Source organism: Cynocephalus volans, chromosome 12 (assembly GCF_027409185.1).
Source record: "Cynocephalus volans isolate mCynVol1 chromosome 12, mCynVol1.pri, whole genome shotgun sequence".
Classification (NCBI taxonomy): domain Eukaryota; kingdom Metazoa; phylum Chordata; class Mammalia; order Dermoptera; family Cynocephalidae; genus Cynocephalus; species Cynocephalus volans.
The window spans coordinates 10256301-10272622 of record NC_084471.1 but is presented as its reverse complement, the minus strand read 5'-3'; the positions used below and the strand labels follow the sequence as shown (position 1 = coordinate 10272622).

The following is a 16322-nucleotide window of genomic DNA, read 5'->3' as shown; positions in this document are numbered from 1 at the left end:
CCTTACAGTCTTGCTGCCAAGAAACAGAAAGAGTCCTGGAGTGCTGTGATAAACATGGATGTCCCTCTGCATGGAGCCTCAGATCAGAAATGGGAAAGAAGCACTCCTCCCATACAAGGAAGCAAGGAGAAAGGGGACATTTTTTCATCAGTTTCTGAAAGGAGAAATAAGGAAAATGGCTTAAAGACTGGTGAACTTAATGCCAATTCCAGGCAAGAATCTGGATAGACGGCCAAAAGATGGGTTTTGATTACTTGTGATAGTAATCAGTATTCATAGTTTGCTAAGTTTTAACTTAACTCATTTCGTCCATTGGTAAAAATATTGGATTATAAGAATGATATAGTTGTTGTATCTCTACGTGCTATTTGACAGGCTATCTCTTTGTTTCGGACAAGATGGAAAAATATTGGCTAAATGCTAAAACAGTTGTGTGGATTAGTAAATGACTGACTATTCCCAGGCTGATCAGTTTCATACTGGAGAGAAGATTTTAGTGAAATACTACTAGATTGTTCTCAGCTCTGTCAAGTTCAGTGTTCTTGTCAATGAACAGGTGGAGGAATACAAAATGGGAATTAGTGGAATAATAGGATCAAAAAGAACTCTTAAAAAGTTAAAATATGGAAGAGGTTCATTCATTTAATAGATATTTATCAGGCATCTACTATGTGCCATGCACATTAAGATAAATAGAAGGTTCTAAGTGCAAATCAAAAAATAAATTAATAAGATTTTAAAACCCAGCTGCATGGATTAAATATTAAATATGACTTGGGGGAACAAATATATCTTAAAATGTTGTAGATTTTGATCAATTTTAAGCTTAGTGGGTGAATCGGGAGTTATAAAGTCATCGCTAGAGAAAATTAGGTCTGAGGCATTGTTAATAAAAGCATGGCTTTTAACAAAATGGTTGAGGATGACTAGGTCTACACGGTGTTAGACTTCCATAGAAAATGGCTTTCTGTTCTGGGCTGTCTGCATTGAGAAATGGAGTGAGACGCAAGTGAAAGTGATTACATTTAGCCTGCAGATGAGATGCAAGGGAACTGTAATTATTTTCTCAACATTTGAAGAACCAGCCTGTGGAATAATATGAACATTTACGGAGTGCATTTCTTAGCACTTGCCATGGATTAACTCATAAAATACTCAAACAACCCACTGAAGTGAGTATTATTATTCCTGTTTTGGAGATAAGTAAGGGTCAGAAAGGTTAAGTAAATAACTTGCTGTGAGTTACACAGCTTAGAAATGGTAGAGTTGGGACACAAGTCCAGGCAATCTGTGTTTAGAGCTAAACCCTTGACCAGCATGTTGCTTGCCACTCATGGAAGCACTCTTCCATGAGTGCTTTAAGTTTGTTCTCCATGGCCCCACCTGATCCAGTGGGTTCAGGTGATGAAAATGCAGGGAGACTCAGTTGAACTCATTTACGGTGTCTTAGACGAGCAGTCCAAAGATGGGATGGAACCTTTTGTTTGTCATCAGAGCTTCCCACAGTCTTGCCTAGCTCACTCTTGAAAACCAGGACAAGGAACAAGCTGAGCCAGTTGACCGTCCAAGAACTTTTATACTAGCCCTCTGCAACTCTAAATGTTTGATATCAGAAGTAATGAATTGAAACTTCTCTTCTCTTATTTACAAGTTAATGTGTTTTTCCTACTTTTACAACAAAAGTACTTCCTTATAAGCATTTATTTATTAGCTTTGTGCAATTTGGTATGTTTTGTTTTATGGCATATCTCCAGTTTAATTTCTCAGTTAAACATAAGCCATATTGTCATCAAAATTTTTTCTTGAACTTGTTTTCCTGATTGTAAAATTTATAATTTTTGTTGTAGAAAATTGGAAAGTCTAAGAAGATAATTAAAAAGCGCTTATAATTTCACTGCTCAGAGATAATGATTGTTAACACTTCGGTGCATTTCCCCCAGTCTTTTAATATTTTTCAAGCAAAAATTTGGCAGTGGTTGCTTTAGATTCATCAAGATTCTTTTCACAGAAAAAAATGTTTTATCTTGATAAATTCTGAGAATTTCTTTCTTTTCTTTTCTTTTTTTTTTTTTTTTTGGGGGGCTAGGTTTCTGCCTCAATGCTCAAGCAATTTCCCAACAGTGGCCTGAGTCCAGGTCTTTTCAATGTGGGGCCCCAGTTATCTCCTCAACAAATTGCCATGTTGAGCCAGCTTCCACAGATTCCCCAGTTTCAATTGGTAAGTAGCAGATTTTCTTCCTATAGCTAAAAAGGTCATTTGCTTTTTTTTCTTTAGCTTTGATTTGCTTCATGCATCTTTGCCACTTTTTATAGTTGAAGGGTACTAGTTCACACTTTTATGCAAACAACTGAGTGTGCTTAAGAGTTGACATATCAGCTCAGCTGGAGGTAAATGTAATCAATAGACCAGAAACTTGGTGGTACTTCTCTCATTGATACTTTTGATTCAGGGACCTGTACTTCACTGCACAAAGACTTTCAGTGTTCTCAGTAAGTCAGCTTTAGGAAACTTTGGTTCTCTCTCTTTCCTTCTTGTTTTGTAGGCATGTCAGCTTCTCTTGCAGCAGCAGCAACAGCAGCAGTTGTTACAGAACCAGAGAAAGATTTCTCAAGCTGTGCGACAGCAGCAAGAGCAGCAGGTAGGTGGGATCAGAAGGGTTCTCTAGTGCACTGTACGAGGGATATGTCTCAGTTTAACCTCTTTGATAGCAAAAAGGAATCATACACAATCTTTCCCTGTGAAGTGTTCGAAGTGTTCAGGATGTTGGCTTATTACTTGTCCGTATTCTCTTGGGCCTCCTCCTCCTCACTTGGACCCCCTACCCGTAGCTGGCTCGAATGGTGAGCGCACTCCAGCAGCAGCAGCAGCAGCAGCAGCAGCAGCAGCAGCAGAGGCAGCCAAGCATGAAGCATTCACCGTCTCATCCTGTTGGGCCCAAGCCACATCTGGACAACATGGTACCCAACACACTGAATGTGGGGCTCCCAGACCTTCAAACCAAAGGGCCAATATCTGGATATGGTTCTGGTAAGTTGTTAGTAATGATAACTACCTTTTTAAAGATCTGCCTGTCTAAGCCTGTGGCAGGGGTTGGACCTGCACTACCCTCCATTTTTAGAGCAGCCACACGAGGGATATAAGTATTCTCATGCCTGTTTTACAGGTGGTATATCGGGGGGTTCATGAGTTTTGATGGTTTTCCAGAGCTCACCATACAGTTAGTAAATAGCAGAGATAGGCCTCCAACTTCTCGCTCCACAGCAGTTTATGAATGGCAAACTGCTCTCCTACCACCAGGAATGTTTAAAAGCCAGTTTAAATATTTGTACATGATGTGAGTGCTACACATGGCTGAGGTTATGATCTATAAAAATATGTACAAGTTGAAGTATTTAGCTCTACTGATGAAATTGCCTTCTTGAAAAAATGAGGAACTAAGATTATAAAGCAGATTGATAAAAATTCATCTGATTTAAATAGAAATAGCACAAGTAAGATTATACCTTTGACATTCATCAAGAATTTTTTGGCAGGCAAATCGTAGCTCTTTCAGAACTGGGGAACATGCTGTAAGCAGAATCCAATCAGTGAAGCAACAGTGATTTAAAAATAAAAATTAAAAAGACACCACACACCATAGCAATTTTGTCTCAGACTGACAACATTTAGAATTTATTTTGGTAAATAAGGTACTATTCTATGTAAACTCAAAAAGTAGAGTTGGGGAGACCTGAAATCCCTGCTCCTATGTGACAAAGTAATCTTGGACAAATGGCCTTGCTATCTGTGCTCCAATCCCATGACCTTCGTACTGGGGCACCCATGTGTATGGATGAGCAAAGACTAAGGTGTCCTTGATCCTGGGTGTTTAAGGGAATTGATTTCCATATCCTCACCTTCCACCTACTGTTCTCTTTCTTAAAATTGATTTGTCTGACAACTAACTTAAGTTCGAAATAACCTTTCTTCCACTTGACATAAAAGAAAGGTAAGCTCTGGGCCGGCCCGTGGCTCACTCAGGAGAGTGTGGTGCTGATAACACCAAGGCCACGGGTTCGGATCCCATATAGGGATGGCCGGTTGGCTCACTGGGTGAGCGTGGTGCTGACAACACCAAGTCAAGGGTTAAGATCCCCTTACCAGTCATCTTTTAAAAAAAAAAAAGAAAGAAAGAAAGAAAGGTAAGCTCTCCGCCCATCCTACATCTTGTTATGGCATGCTCATCTGGGCTGTAGAACTCCAGGGTGCCAAGCACAGGGGAGCCTCCCTTAATGACTCTTAAAAGGGTCCTTATCACTGGGTTTCCAGCCTTCACCTTCTTAGCCATGTTTTCTGTTAAGAATGGAGCTTGATGGAAGAACCTCTGGGTATTTTGGCATGTGTTGAGTTGTTCTGAATTTAGACACAGTATGTGATAATAAAGCAGGACAACTTGCTTCATCTACCCCGTTTTGTCAAAGAGTGCATGCTTCCCTAGGTAGAGTCCAGTCAGTGCAAAAGGAAGAGTATCTGAAAAGCAGAAGCAGCTTTTTCACATCTTTAAATGCACACACTTCTTTTCAGCTCTTCTCCACACTCATCCCTGGGGCATATCATTAGGTGGAAAGAAAACCACCTTCCAACAGCTTGAGCAGTATAAGTTAGTGACACTGATCCTTTTAAATATGCATTTCAGGAGGATGCATTAGGTAAAGCCCAAGAAAATTTTTATGTCATTTCCTTTAGGCTGTGCAAAAACTTAAAATTAATGTATTTATTCCAGTGGCAGTTCTTGTAACATCTTTAATATTTTATATTAAATTTATATTTTAATATTCTTATTTAAAAAGTTAAATTATATGTTGGCTGTGAGTCTTATTTTTTAGCAGCATATATATTTCCCATTTATTAAATACATAGGAAATTATCATTATGATGTCTTATTAGATTATTTGCGATTGTTTTTCTTGATTCCTAATTATTTCTAACAGCTGAAGGATCAGAGTTGCGTGTACACGTATATGCACATTTATTGAAGAAACTTCATGTTTTTGTTCATACTCCCCTTTCATAAATAACTTGTAATTTGAAGTATTTATTATATTCTAAAGTAATGAGAAAGAACATATTGACTTATTAACTAGTCTTTCCATTTGATAACTTATTAAAAAATAATTTTATTAGGTCTTTATCCTTTTAATTGTGACATGACAGTTTATAATCTGCCTTATAAGACACTTTTGGCATTTTCAGTTTAGTTTTCCTTAATCCACATTACCACATTTTTTTGAATTGAAAAATATTTTTTAGGAATGAAAGTAAGCTTGATTTGGCTTCCTGTTTTGAAAAAACTAAATCTGTGGCTATAAGATTTTGATGAAAATATATATAAAGCATATACAGAGGTTAAAAATTTCCCCCAAAATTAAATGTCAAATATGTAATAAAATGAATAATATTTCAGTTTTTCTAATGCTGAGTTTATCAAACTAAGAAAAGATATCTCTAGGTGAAAGAGTAGCAAGAATAATTAAAAGTTTTTTAATGTCTCAGTAAAGCCTCTTTTGTTACATTTTCTCAAAATTAAAAAGTTGAATGACAAATGACTGCAACTAATTCTTACTGATTCTTTTGTAAAATAGATGGTTTCTAATACTTTTTTTTTCTGAAAAGTGGAAAATATACCTAATTGAATTGTCAGTTGATAATGACTTATCTAAAAATTGTTTTACTACCCGTGTTATTGGGTAAAGGGGAAGAACATATCTAAAAAGGAATTCAGAGAATTAAATGATGTTATAACGACTCCTGTTTCCAGTTACTTATTTATATGAGTAGGATTTCTTAGTGCTTTTTGCCTACAAAAATTCTAAAAAATAGGAACAGAGTGGAGTGAACTGTGTCTCATTTTAGTTATGAATCTTAGTTATCCATGGATATCTAATTCAAAAAATGCATTTCCAATAAAATATTACTTATGTTTAAAATTTGTAATATTTACAAATGTCTGAGTGGTAGTATACCCAGTGAAAAGTAGAGCTGTGAATATTGGGGATTCTAAAAATAACAGAAGAGTAATTTTTAACTATACTGGGATTATGATTGTGTTGATATCAGGTGTACAGTTGGACATGGATTAGAACAGGTGTGTTAGGATGGGCAATTATGGGTGATTTGTTTCCTTTATAATTTATCCTATGTTGTAATTATTACAAAAGCAGTGGTTTTTTAAAAAATCTACAGCAAAAGGAGTAGCAGAAAACAGAGAACTGTGTAGACAAAGGAAGTGAAGTTGTGATCAGTGTAAGGACAAGTTAATTTGAGAGGGTTTCCTCGAGATTATAAGAACTGAGCCAAACAGTAGTGATGAATAGAGGATGAATTAGGGTGTGTGGAGGCAGGAGAGAGTAATTCTGGCAAGGCCAAATAAGGTAGGAAAAGAGTTGTACTTGCAAGAATGATAAGACAGGTGTACAAGGGGTGTACTGGTAAAATGAGTCCCAGGGAAGGCAAGGGGCATGTCTTATCTCTCCTGTACCTCAGCTCCTAACACAGAGCCTGGCACAAGTTAGGCTGTCCATAAATATTCATTGAACTGAACTAAATGGCTAGTTTGATTTGAGTTAAAGCTCTGTCTTTGTGAACTGGAGAATTACAGGGAAGCCACTTGCTGGACTGAATAAGTTTGGTTTTGATGAAGTGACAAGTACAGTGAAGTCAGTATTTTCCTGGGTTTAGAGGTATGATAGCTCACAGTGCCCCAGGATTTCTTCTCTGAAGATTCACTGGGCACATTCCATATCCTAGTGTCACACCGTTTACAATGTGACACTGAAAAAAATTATACTGTACTGCCAAAATATATTCCTTGTACTGCCAGCAAAAACAAAAACAGAAAGAAAACATGATGTAGTTTGCATGGATGTTTCCTCTTATAGGCTTGGGTTTGTAGATTGACCCTTTCAAGGCAATTTCATCTCCTATTCTCCCCTTCCTCCTTCAATTTTTTTCCTTACCAAACCTGGTGATGTAGTTATGTGCTACCATATTGTGGTGGCACTTGATTCCCAAGTTTCTAATGAGAAAGACGCCTACTTCATCTAAGGTTCAGGTGGAGCTGCTTAAATTCTTCCCTCTTGTAAAATTTATAACTCTTAATTTTCTGCATTTTATGTGTCACAAAAAAAAAATCTTAAGCAGCTGAAATTAAATAACTTTAATTCACTATGAGTTTTTAAGAAAATTTATATGTAAGGAATGGTTTTTTATCTTTTGACTAATCCTTGCATCTTTTAAATCTTTGCCAGAATCTTAGGTTATTTTCAAAGGTCTTTCTAGATGATTGGAACTGAGCTTTCACATTGGCCTGGTTTTCTTTTTCAGAGGCAGAAGAGTGGTTTGCCCAGGGAGCAGCCTGCTTAGACAATTAAAGCTGATGTCAGAGAAAGCCCTTGTTCCTTTCATCCTCCCTGTCCTCCAATCTCATTTTGTTTCTGCTACGTAGAGCAAAAGAAAAAAAAAATCTTAAACTCCTTTTTTAAAGAAAATCATTTAAAGGACTGGCTGGTTAGCTCTGTTGGTTAGAGCACCACTTTATAACACCAAGGTCGAGGGTTTAGATCCCTGTACTGGCCAGCCGCCAAAAAAAAAAAAAAAGTTTGGCCCGCCAGTTAGCTCAGTTGGTTAGAACATAGTGCAGCCACCAAATACGTAAATAAACATAAATATAAATTAAACAGTCATTCGGTTTGAAATATTCCCATTTCATTCCAAGGATTTCTGCTCCCCAACTCTACCCCTACCCTCCAAGCAATCCCTTGGACTAGTAAGTCCAGTTACAGACAGTGTGAAGGAATAGCGTTCTTTATATAAATAGCAACATTTTAAACATAGGTCAAGAAGGTGTTAGAGTTCCACTTGACTTATTATGTACTTTTTTTTTTTTTTTTTGTCTTTTTGTGACCAGCCGCACCGCGCTCAGCCAGTGAGCGCACCGGCCATCCTTATATAGGATCCGAACCCGCGGCAGGAGCACTGCTGCGCTCCCAGCGCCGCACTCTCCTGAGTGTGCCATGGGGTCGGCCCCTTATAAAACTATCCAAGATAACTAGGATAAAAGCACAGGGGAGAAAAAGACATGACCTGGGCCCCCAGTGGGATTTGGATAAATGGAACCTGAGGACCAATAAGGCACCACCAGGATGGTAGGAAGGCAAAATGGGAGCAGTGTGGAGTCTGTCCTTGTCAAGGTTACACATCTTGGGTATGAGTAGATTGGCTTTCAGATCCTGCAGGCCATCTTAGCTTTGATGTGATGGGAACCTTGCTCTCCTCCCTGGGATGCCTGCACTTGTGCTGTTTTATACTTACTGTGGCTCATTCTCATTTTTCTGTGGTTATTCATTATTCTTCCCCTCCCTCTTTTTATTTGTTTGTTTTAGTCTTTCACTTTTTTGAGAGTCAGTTTGAAGAAGTGTTAGATACATTCTGACCCAAATAGATGGTGGACCCTGTGAGATTCCATCAACAAGCCTCTCATGTGTGACTTTCATCTCTCCAGCTCTGTGTTATGGCAAAACATTACCCACCAAGACTCTTGCTAAGAGCCTGACACCTGAGGCTTACCTGGGGTTTATGGCAAATGAACTCAGAACCGCTCACTAACTGCCTCCTCCAGCGTTGGGGTCTTCCTCGTTGTGTAAAAACTACTTTCAAATTGCTCTCTTGGATTCTACTCTGACCTCCATTGACCTCATTCTCACACTGCCAGTTCTCTTTGTAAAATACAAACCTAGTTATCTCTCACTTACTTGCTTAAAAATTTCTTTATCTCCCATCTTGGAGAGAAAAAGGTCCCAGCTCTTTGGCCTGATATATAAAGACCCTGCACAGCATGACTCTTCATTTCCCCCCATCCCCTGCCACTCTACCACACTTCATTCCATAGGTAGCTAGACACTGCAGTCACATTGAACCTCTCACCATTTCCTAAACACACTTGATTGTCATGAGTCAGAGCTTTGTGCTTGATTTCCTTGACTTACCCGAATACATGCTCTAGGCCCCAGATCACATGTTCCTTCCGCAAAGCCTTTTCTCCCCCAGATGTTCTTATCAACCCTGTCGCTACTGTTGCACAATTTTGGTTGGATGTGTAGTCTTCGCCATTTCAGTTGCAGAATGGCTGGCCTCAGCATGCTGTCTGAAATAAATGTCTGTTACATGAAAAAGTGAGCGCATGAGTGCACTGAGATGGACCTAATCAGATGGCAGTTGTACATATTTTTATACCTTAACAAAGAATTGTCTCTTTTTATAGCAAGCAAGAGCCAAGATCAGAGATTTGAATTGAAATATCTGTTCCTCAGTGGAGAGACTTTCTGAATTAGTCTTTGAGTAACAAATGAAAGCATTCATGGGTTCTGCCTTGGAACTCTTGGTTACTGATACTAGAAATTTGTAGAAAGACATAAAATGTGGTTCTCCATTTCAGGTTTCAGCTCTGGTGGCATGGACTATGGCATGGTTGGTGGGAAAGAGGCTGGAACTGAGTCTCGCTTTAAACAATGGACCTCCATGATGGAGGGACTGCCCTCTGTGGCCACACAGGAAGCCAATATGCACAAAAATGGTAAGAGCAAGCAAAGCATTATGAGTTGGAGCCATTCTGACCCTCAGGCTGTGATGAAACATCCTGTAAGATTATTTTGAAGCACAGATCTTTAGTTTTTTCTTAATGAGTCTATTTTTTCCCCCAAATTTTGTGATCACCTTTGACAGGAAGTTTGAGGTTGTGTGTATTTCAAATTATAAGGAATTTAAAGTGCTAGTTCTAATTAAGGAGAGCAAAATTTCCCACCTGCCATGGGATTGAGGTAGTAGCAGTGAACTTGGGCATCTATTAGGGTAAAACCCTAGTAAACTGACTGAGAGAACAGAACCAGGTTATTAAGGTTTGTTTTTTTATGGGGTGGGAGGTCACAACAAATGTATGTCTTGTTGATTATTTGAACCATATTAAGTTCATCAGCTTTAAAAAAAATTCTTTAATCTCCAAAAGATGACTTAATAGATCAAAATACATGAGATTTGAACTTTTCACAAAGCTTTCTTGTTCTTTGTGCATTATTGTGTATGTAAGATAGCATTTGAAGTCCTTGTAAGCTTTGGTTAAGAATGTGAGCCAGCCCTTCCTCTCCGTAATTCTCTGTAAGGGCTTCTCTGTTTCCGTGTAAAACAGATAAAAGGTCTCTCAGAACAACCGTTCTTTAGCCTTTGTTTCAATGTTTGTTTCGTTTGACAATAATTCACTTGGACTCCACTGTATCCCTAAGAACCAAGTATAAATAGGTGTCTGGCTGTTCCTGCTGTAACTCTGTCAGGCCTCAGCTCCAGTCAAGTCATTCAGTCTGAAGCCTTTCAGGTTTCCTTTATGAACCACTCTTTAATAAGCCCATCGGGGAAGCTTGTGAAGTAGCCATATGGAGCTCTCTGCCTGCTAACCCTAAGCATTATCATTTGATTTTGTGACATGAAATCAAGAATGATTTATTGAAATTATAAAATCTGTATATGGACTGAATTATCCAAGCCCAGGGTCATCTGTAGCTTTAGGTACTCTCATTGCTTCCTTAAGCTGATGACTCACTGGATCCCCTTGTCCCCAAAGAGATAAGTGCCTCATAGTAAATATGAAATGGTATGTGAGAGGATATTTCAAAGGTAAAATATCTACTTCCCTTTTTAGAGCTTATAGATAATGTTTTCCCCATTTTCTTAGCAATCTCCAACGTAATTGAGCTTTTCATTTTTCACTGCTTCACTGTAATGTGCTCCTAAGCCAAATTTCTGTCAGTGGCTCAAGAAAAGCAAATGTCCTCATAGCCAAGCTTGGAGACAGTTTGGGTAATACTCCTGTTAGGCCAAACCAAACAGAATATTTTCATCAATATTTACACAAATATTTTATTACATTACCTTGGAAATAATTTTATCTCCTCATAAGTAGCATCCCAAGAACGGATCAAGTGACACAATACAGTATGTAAGAGAAATAAGTAGTATGGTATCTCACAGATGCCTAAAATTTTACTTTAAGTGCGTTTTTTGCTAGTTTAAGGGAATTTTAAGTTTCTAATTTTTTTCCTGCCCTGTAGCATATAAAATGCATGAAGGGGGCACCAAAAAAACCACTGAAACACTCCCAGGAAAGCAGTTACAAAGGATTTGCTGTTTCTTGTGTGTGAGGCCATGGATCTCAGAGCTGCAGAGTTGTTGCTGGTCTTGTGCTGGCAAAGACTAGGCAAGAATTCCATCTCACTGCCTTGGAATTTAAAGCAATTGCACATGCTTTTCTTTCTAGTGGACTCTCTTTTTACACTGCTGCTTCCAGCTAATCTAGGGCTAATCAGCACTTAAGAACTTGGCTGGGTAGCAGCTATAAAAATGTAGTTTAAAAACCATCTCATGTGCTGCAGACTGTTTAGTATTTTTCCCATTTCTCACTCTTGAGTCATTAGCATAGAAACTGTGGGGTTAATGTTATGATTTGCAGTTTGTGAACATTTTGTTAATTTCATAAGACCATGGAATTTTAAATCTGAAAGGAACATCCAAGACTGAGAACAGTCCTGTGTGCCTAAGTAAGAAACAGAGAGGCTCAGAGAAATGAAATGAATTGTTCACGGTCATACTGCTTATTTATTAATTATATGCTGAGTCTCAAAATCACCCACTTATTCCAGTGATTTTTTTTACTCCATAAGCTTGAGAATATTGTATTTGTTTGAGTTCCTCTGATAAAAGACAAGTTCTGTTCATAGAAGTTATTTCTGGATAAATTAATTTCCTCTCTCTTTTCTCAGGCGCTATAGTGGCCCCTGGTAAGACCCGAGGAGGGTCACCATACAACCAGTTTGATATCATTCCGGGTGACACACTGGGTAGCCATACGGGTCCTGCTGGTGATAGCTGGTTACCTGCCAAATCTCCACCAACAAATAAAATTGGAAGTAAATCCAGCAATGCCAGTTGGCCTCCAGGTATTGTCCAGGAAATGCTTTTTCTGGGATAGCATTTGTTTTTTTTAATTGTTAATTCCAGGTTCTGAACACATCGCTTTTGTGACCCTCTTTACTAAAGCACTTGCTTTCATTTTTTCATTCACTAATTATTGTCTGATGAAAGCCAAGTATGTGCTATGGGAAGACAGAAAATTGTCATTAATGGGGAATCTGGGGATAAAGGAAGGCGATGTTATAGCTGGGACTTGGCATTCATCTGTGCATAGGATATCTTGGAACATGGGTTCTTTAGAAGTGTGTTGAATTGATTCATTTATTCATTAGGTAAATATTTATTATCATTTAGGTTCCAGGTATGCAGTAGTGAGTGCAATGAGACTGTTCATTTTTTCTCTGTCTCTCATTGTTTGGACATAGTAATCTATTTTTATTGTAGAAAAGTTAGAAAATTTAGTAAAGCAAAAATAAAAATCAGTAATTCCATAAATATGGTACAGTATATGTCCTTCTAGACCTCTTTCTGTACATGTATATTGTGCCGTGTTTTCTTTTATGGGTCTTGGCCAGTATCCAGTGAAGAAAATGGAAAAGGTCACTGATCTCCAGCCCAGATTTTCTCCCCGTTCTTGGCCTAGATGGCTGAACAGTTCACCTTACTCCTGTTTTCCCTGCCTTCAGGCCTGAATTCCCCTGAGAACAGGCAGATCAGGAACCAAAGCCAGACCTTGATGAATTAACTATAGCATCAAGTTCACTACCACAGACAGACAATATGTGATAACACAAAGCTGCTATTGGCAAGAGTACATGTTCAGACTGATTTTTTTTTTTTTTTTTTCTTTTTTACTGTCATGATGAAAATCTGAGACAGGAGATTGAGTATTTAGATTTTTCACAGACCCATTTCTTGAACAACCTCCTACCTCTAATGTTTGTTCTCCTGTCTTAGAATTCCAACCAGGAGTGCCATGGAAAGGTATCCAAAACATTGACCCTGAATCTGACCCCTATGTCACCCCAGGAAGTGTGCTGGGGGGTACAGCCACATCTCCCATTGTAGATACTGACCACCAACTGCTGCGGGATAACACCACAGGTAAATGAGTGAAGTATCGCTTGTGTGTCTTTAATACCCAATATTTTCATAGCTGTCAGTCTGTGTGGCTTCATTTGTACTTGCTGGTACCTAATAATTTAATCAGAAAATATAAGAATATTGCTTCTCACATTTATTTTTTGTTCTCCCTTCTATTGAGGTATAAATAAAATATTCTCAAGGTTTCACTAGTTATCCTGACATTTATCTTCAATATTTTTTTCTTGTTCTATTTTTGTCACCCAAGGGTCTAATTCTTCCCTCAACACCTCGCTGCCTTCACCTGGTGCCTGGCCCTACAGTGCCTCTGACAACTCCTTTACCAACGTTCATAGCACTTCAGGTACAACTGTAACCTGTTTGTTTCCCTTAGATTAGCACTTTTCCATCAGGTTCCCTTTTATAAAGGGAATTTTTTTTAATGTTATTTATTATAAGCATATTATTATTACAAATCATGATTTTTCTTTATGCCCTTTACCCAACCTATCCCCTCCAGCACCCACCCACCTCACCCTCGTCTCTAATAATCTGAAAGTTCAAGGAATTGTTTAGGTCCGTTTCTTCCTGTCTCTATTCCTTTCCCTCCCTTTTCTTCCCTTCCTTCCTTCCACCTACCCACACACCCAGTTATAACTGAGAACATGTGGTATTTCTCTTTCCTTGTCTGGCTTAACAATTTTCACTAGACTCATCCATCCATGTTGCTGCACATGGCAAAATTTCATTCTTTTTTATGGCTGAGTAGTATTCCATTGTGAATATATACCACATTTTTCTTACATAAAGGGAATTTATTTGTTAAGGACTGCTTTAACAGAAGTTGGATAGCACAGGTCAGCATAGATGGAAGCACACCTTTTATATTTGCCATGTCCTTGAGGAGCTTCTAGTCTCACACAGGGAGATGAGACAGAGCTTTGGGACAAGGCCGATGGTGACAGAATTACAGGGAGCTGGGGGCGTTCGGAGGGCAGGTCATGTCCTGATAACAAAAACACTTCTCTTTTAACCAGCTTGCCAATAAATCAAGAGTCATAGGAAGAACCTAAGTCCTGGTTTTTCCTAAGGCAGCCATTTATAGCTTGCTTTTCTCCAAAAATCCTTCCACTTATAGACAAAGGCTAAGGGCACATGGCCAAAGTTAAAAAGAGGACTCAATTAAGAGGACTTTAATTTTACCAAGAACGTTTGTTGAGTTCGTTGTGTTTTTGAAAGACATTAGGGAATGGAAAAGTTAATGGATATAATAAAGACTTTGAAGTCAGTCACTCAGCACTGTGCCTTACAGATTGGTAGTAATCGGCACCTTGGTTTTGCAAAAGTTGAACCTTAAGCCATTAAGGTCATTAGGACTTCTGTGCTTTGTCCAGGCAAAAACAGATAAAGTAAATCCTTAGCTATCATCTAAGACACTGTAGGTTAATGGGCTACAGACTTTCTTCTTTTTCTTTCCACCTCTGTGTCATATCAGCACTGCAACAACCTACTACTTATGGAATGCTCCTGCAGGCTAAGCATCATGCTAAACTGCAGTATGAATTCTTATTTTACCTTCACCAAAGGCTAAGAGTAGGTCCTGTTATCCCCATTTTGTGGATGAAGAACTGAAATTCAAAGAGCTGGTATAATTTGCCTCAGGTCCGAGCCAGTGTGTAAAGGAGGCACCTCAATATTCCATGTTGCCTTTACATGTGAAAACTTACTTTCACCCAAATCTTACTCCTGTCAGTGCCCATATCTCAGGTTGAGCTGTGTATCTTTTTCTTAAAATTGGACATTCACCTGAAAGATAGCCCAAGAATCACCTCAGACTTGTCTAAAACCAAACCTATATTTGTTTTTTGGCAGCTGGCCGGTAAGGGGATCAGAACCCTTGATGATGGTGTTATCAGCACCATGCTTACTGAGCTAACCAGCCAGCCCCTCCTGTTAGCATTTTCTTAATCAACCCATAGTCTGCCTTTGTGGCCTCCTTTACCTTTCTGCCTCTGTGAAATATTGTTCAACCAAAATTGGAGGAGGGCAAATTCAGTCTAGGGAGAGTTTATATTGAACTTTGGTTTACATTTTCCGGTTTCTCTCAGCCCATCTGTTTATGTAAATCCTTCAAGACCTGCCTTTGCAAAGCCCTTTGCTAGCAGCCCAGCATTCCCTTTCTCCTCTGTGTATTGACATACATGATGTTGCTGGGCTTACCAATTCTGTTGTACATCTGCTCTGTCTTCCCATCTGAACTTGAGGTTCTTGATGATAATTATTTATATTGCCCATAGCACTAATTTAGTGCTGTAAGCATAGTAAGCCCTTAGTATTTGTTGATTGTTCATTAAAAATCTGTTTGAATGTTGATATTTAGTATGCTGGATCAAAGCACAGGAAAAGTATAATTTTCTAATGTAGTTTCCATTCAGTCAGTGAGTACTTAAAGAGTACTTTAGTTCTGCTAGGATTCACATTCTAACTATGTGTATATATCTGATGGCTTTAGGAATACTTTCTCCTTGAATTTGTCTTCCCCTTTAAGTTGTTTTTAGCTAAGAAAGCAGTAGAGAATTCATTACTAAATCTTTAGTTCATATGATAATTTTGTCAATTCAAAGTCACTGAAATTTTATATTCAGTAAGCTCAAAGAACAATTTTACTTTGTATTGCTACTCTTAAAATGTTTACTATTAATTTTTAGAATATAAATGTGTATTGTTAATGTGTGTGTGTAGACAGAATTTATGTATATTTGCCAACAAAAATGACCCACCTAACCTTATTCCTTCCTTAATTTTTTCTTTTTATAGCAAAGTTCCCTGATTACAAATCAACATGGTCCCCAGATCCCATAGGACACAACCCCACTCATCTCTCCAACAAGATGTGGAAAAACCATATTTCCTCCAGGAACACTACACCGCTGCCCCGCCCACCTCCTGGTCTGACCAACCCCAAGCCGTCATCTCCCTGGAGCAGCACAGCACCCCGATCAGTCAGGGGGTGGGGGACACAGGACTCACGGCTTGCCTCAGGTGAGGAACGTCTTTCTAGAGGAGCACCATTGCTTGTCCGTAGGGGCTTATGTTAACACAGATGGTGAAGAAATGAAGGGGTCTTCACAAGAGAGGAAGTCGTCGTTGTCTGGTAGAGCAAAAGTATCTCGAGTGGAAAATTCTAGTCAGAATAAGGAAAAGGGACCCAAGGACTCCCAAGGGAAAGATGGAGTAAAAGTGA

At 38.7% G+C, this 16322-nt stretch overlaps 1 protein-coding gene across 4 annotated transcripts in view; it reads left to right on the top strand.

Annotated features, from left to right (window-relative positions):
- The window catches only part of TNRC6B (trinucleotide repeat containing adaptor 6B), a 259377-nt gene that overhangs the window by 238472 nt on the left and 4583 nt on the right, over positions 1-16322 (top strand). For all 4 annotated transcript variants that reach the window (XM_063074663.1, XM_063074661.1, XM_063074662.1 and 1 more), the window contains 8 exons: positions 2087-2218; positions 2544-2639; positions 2830-3028; positions 9474-9611; positions 11845-12021; positions 12953-13099; positions 13347-13442; positions 15896-16120. In XM_063074663.1, coding sequence (XP_062930733.1) covers positions 2087-2218; positions 2544-2639; positions 2830-3028; positions 9474-9611; positions 11845-12021; positions 12953-13099; positions 13347-13442; positions 15896-16120 — 1210 coding nt within the window. The remainder of the gene's footprint in view (positions 1-2086; positions 2219-2543; positions 2640-2829; positions 3029-9473; positions 9612-11844; positions 12022-12952; positions 13100-13346; positions 13443-15895; positions 16121-16322) is intronic.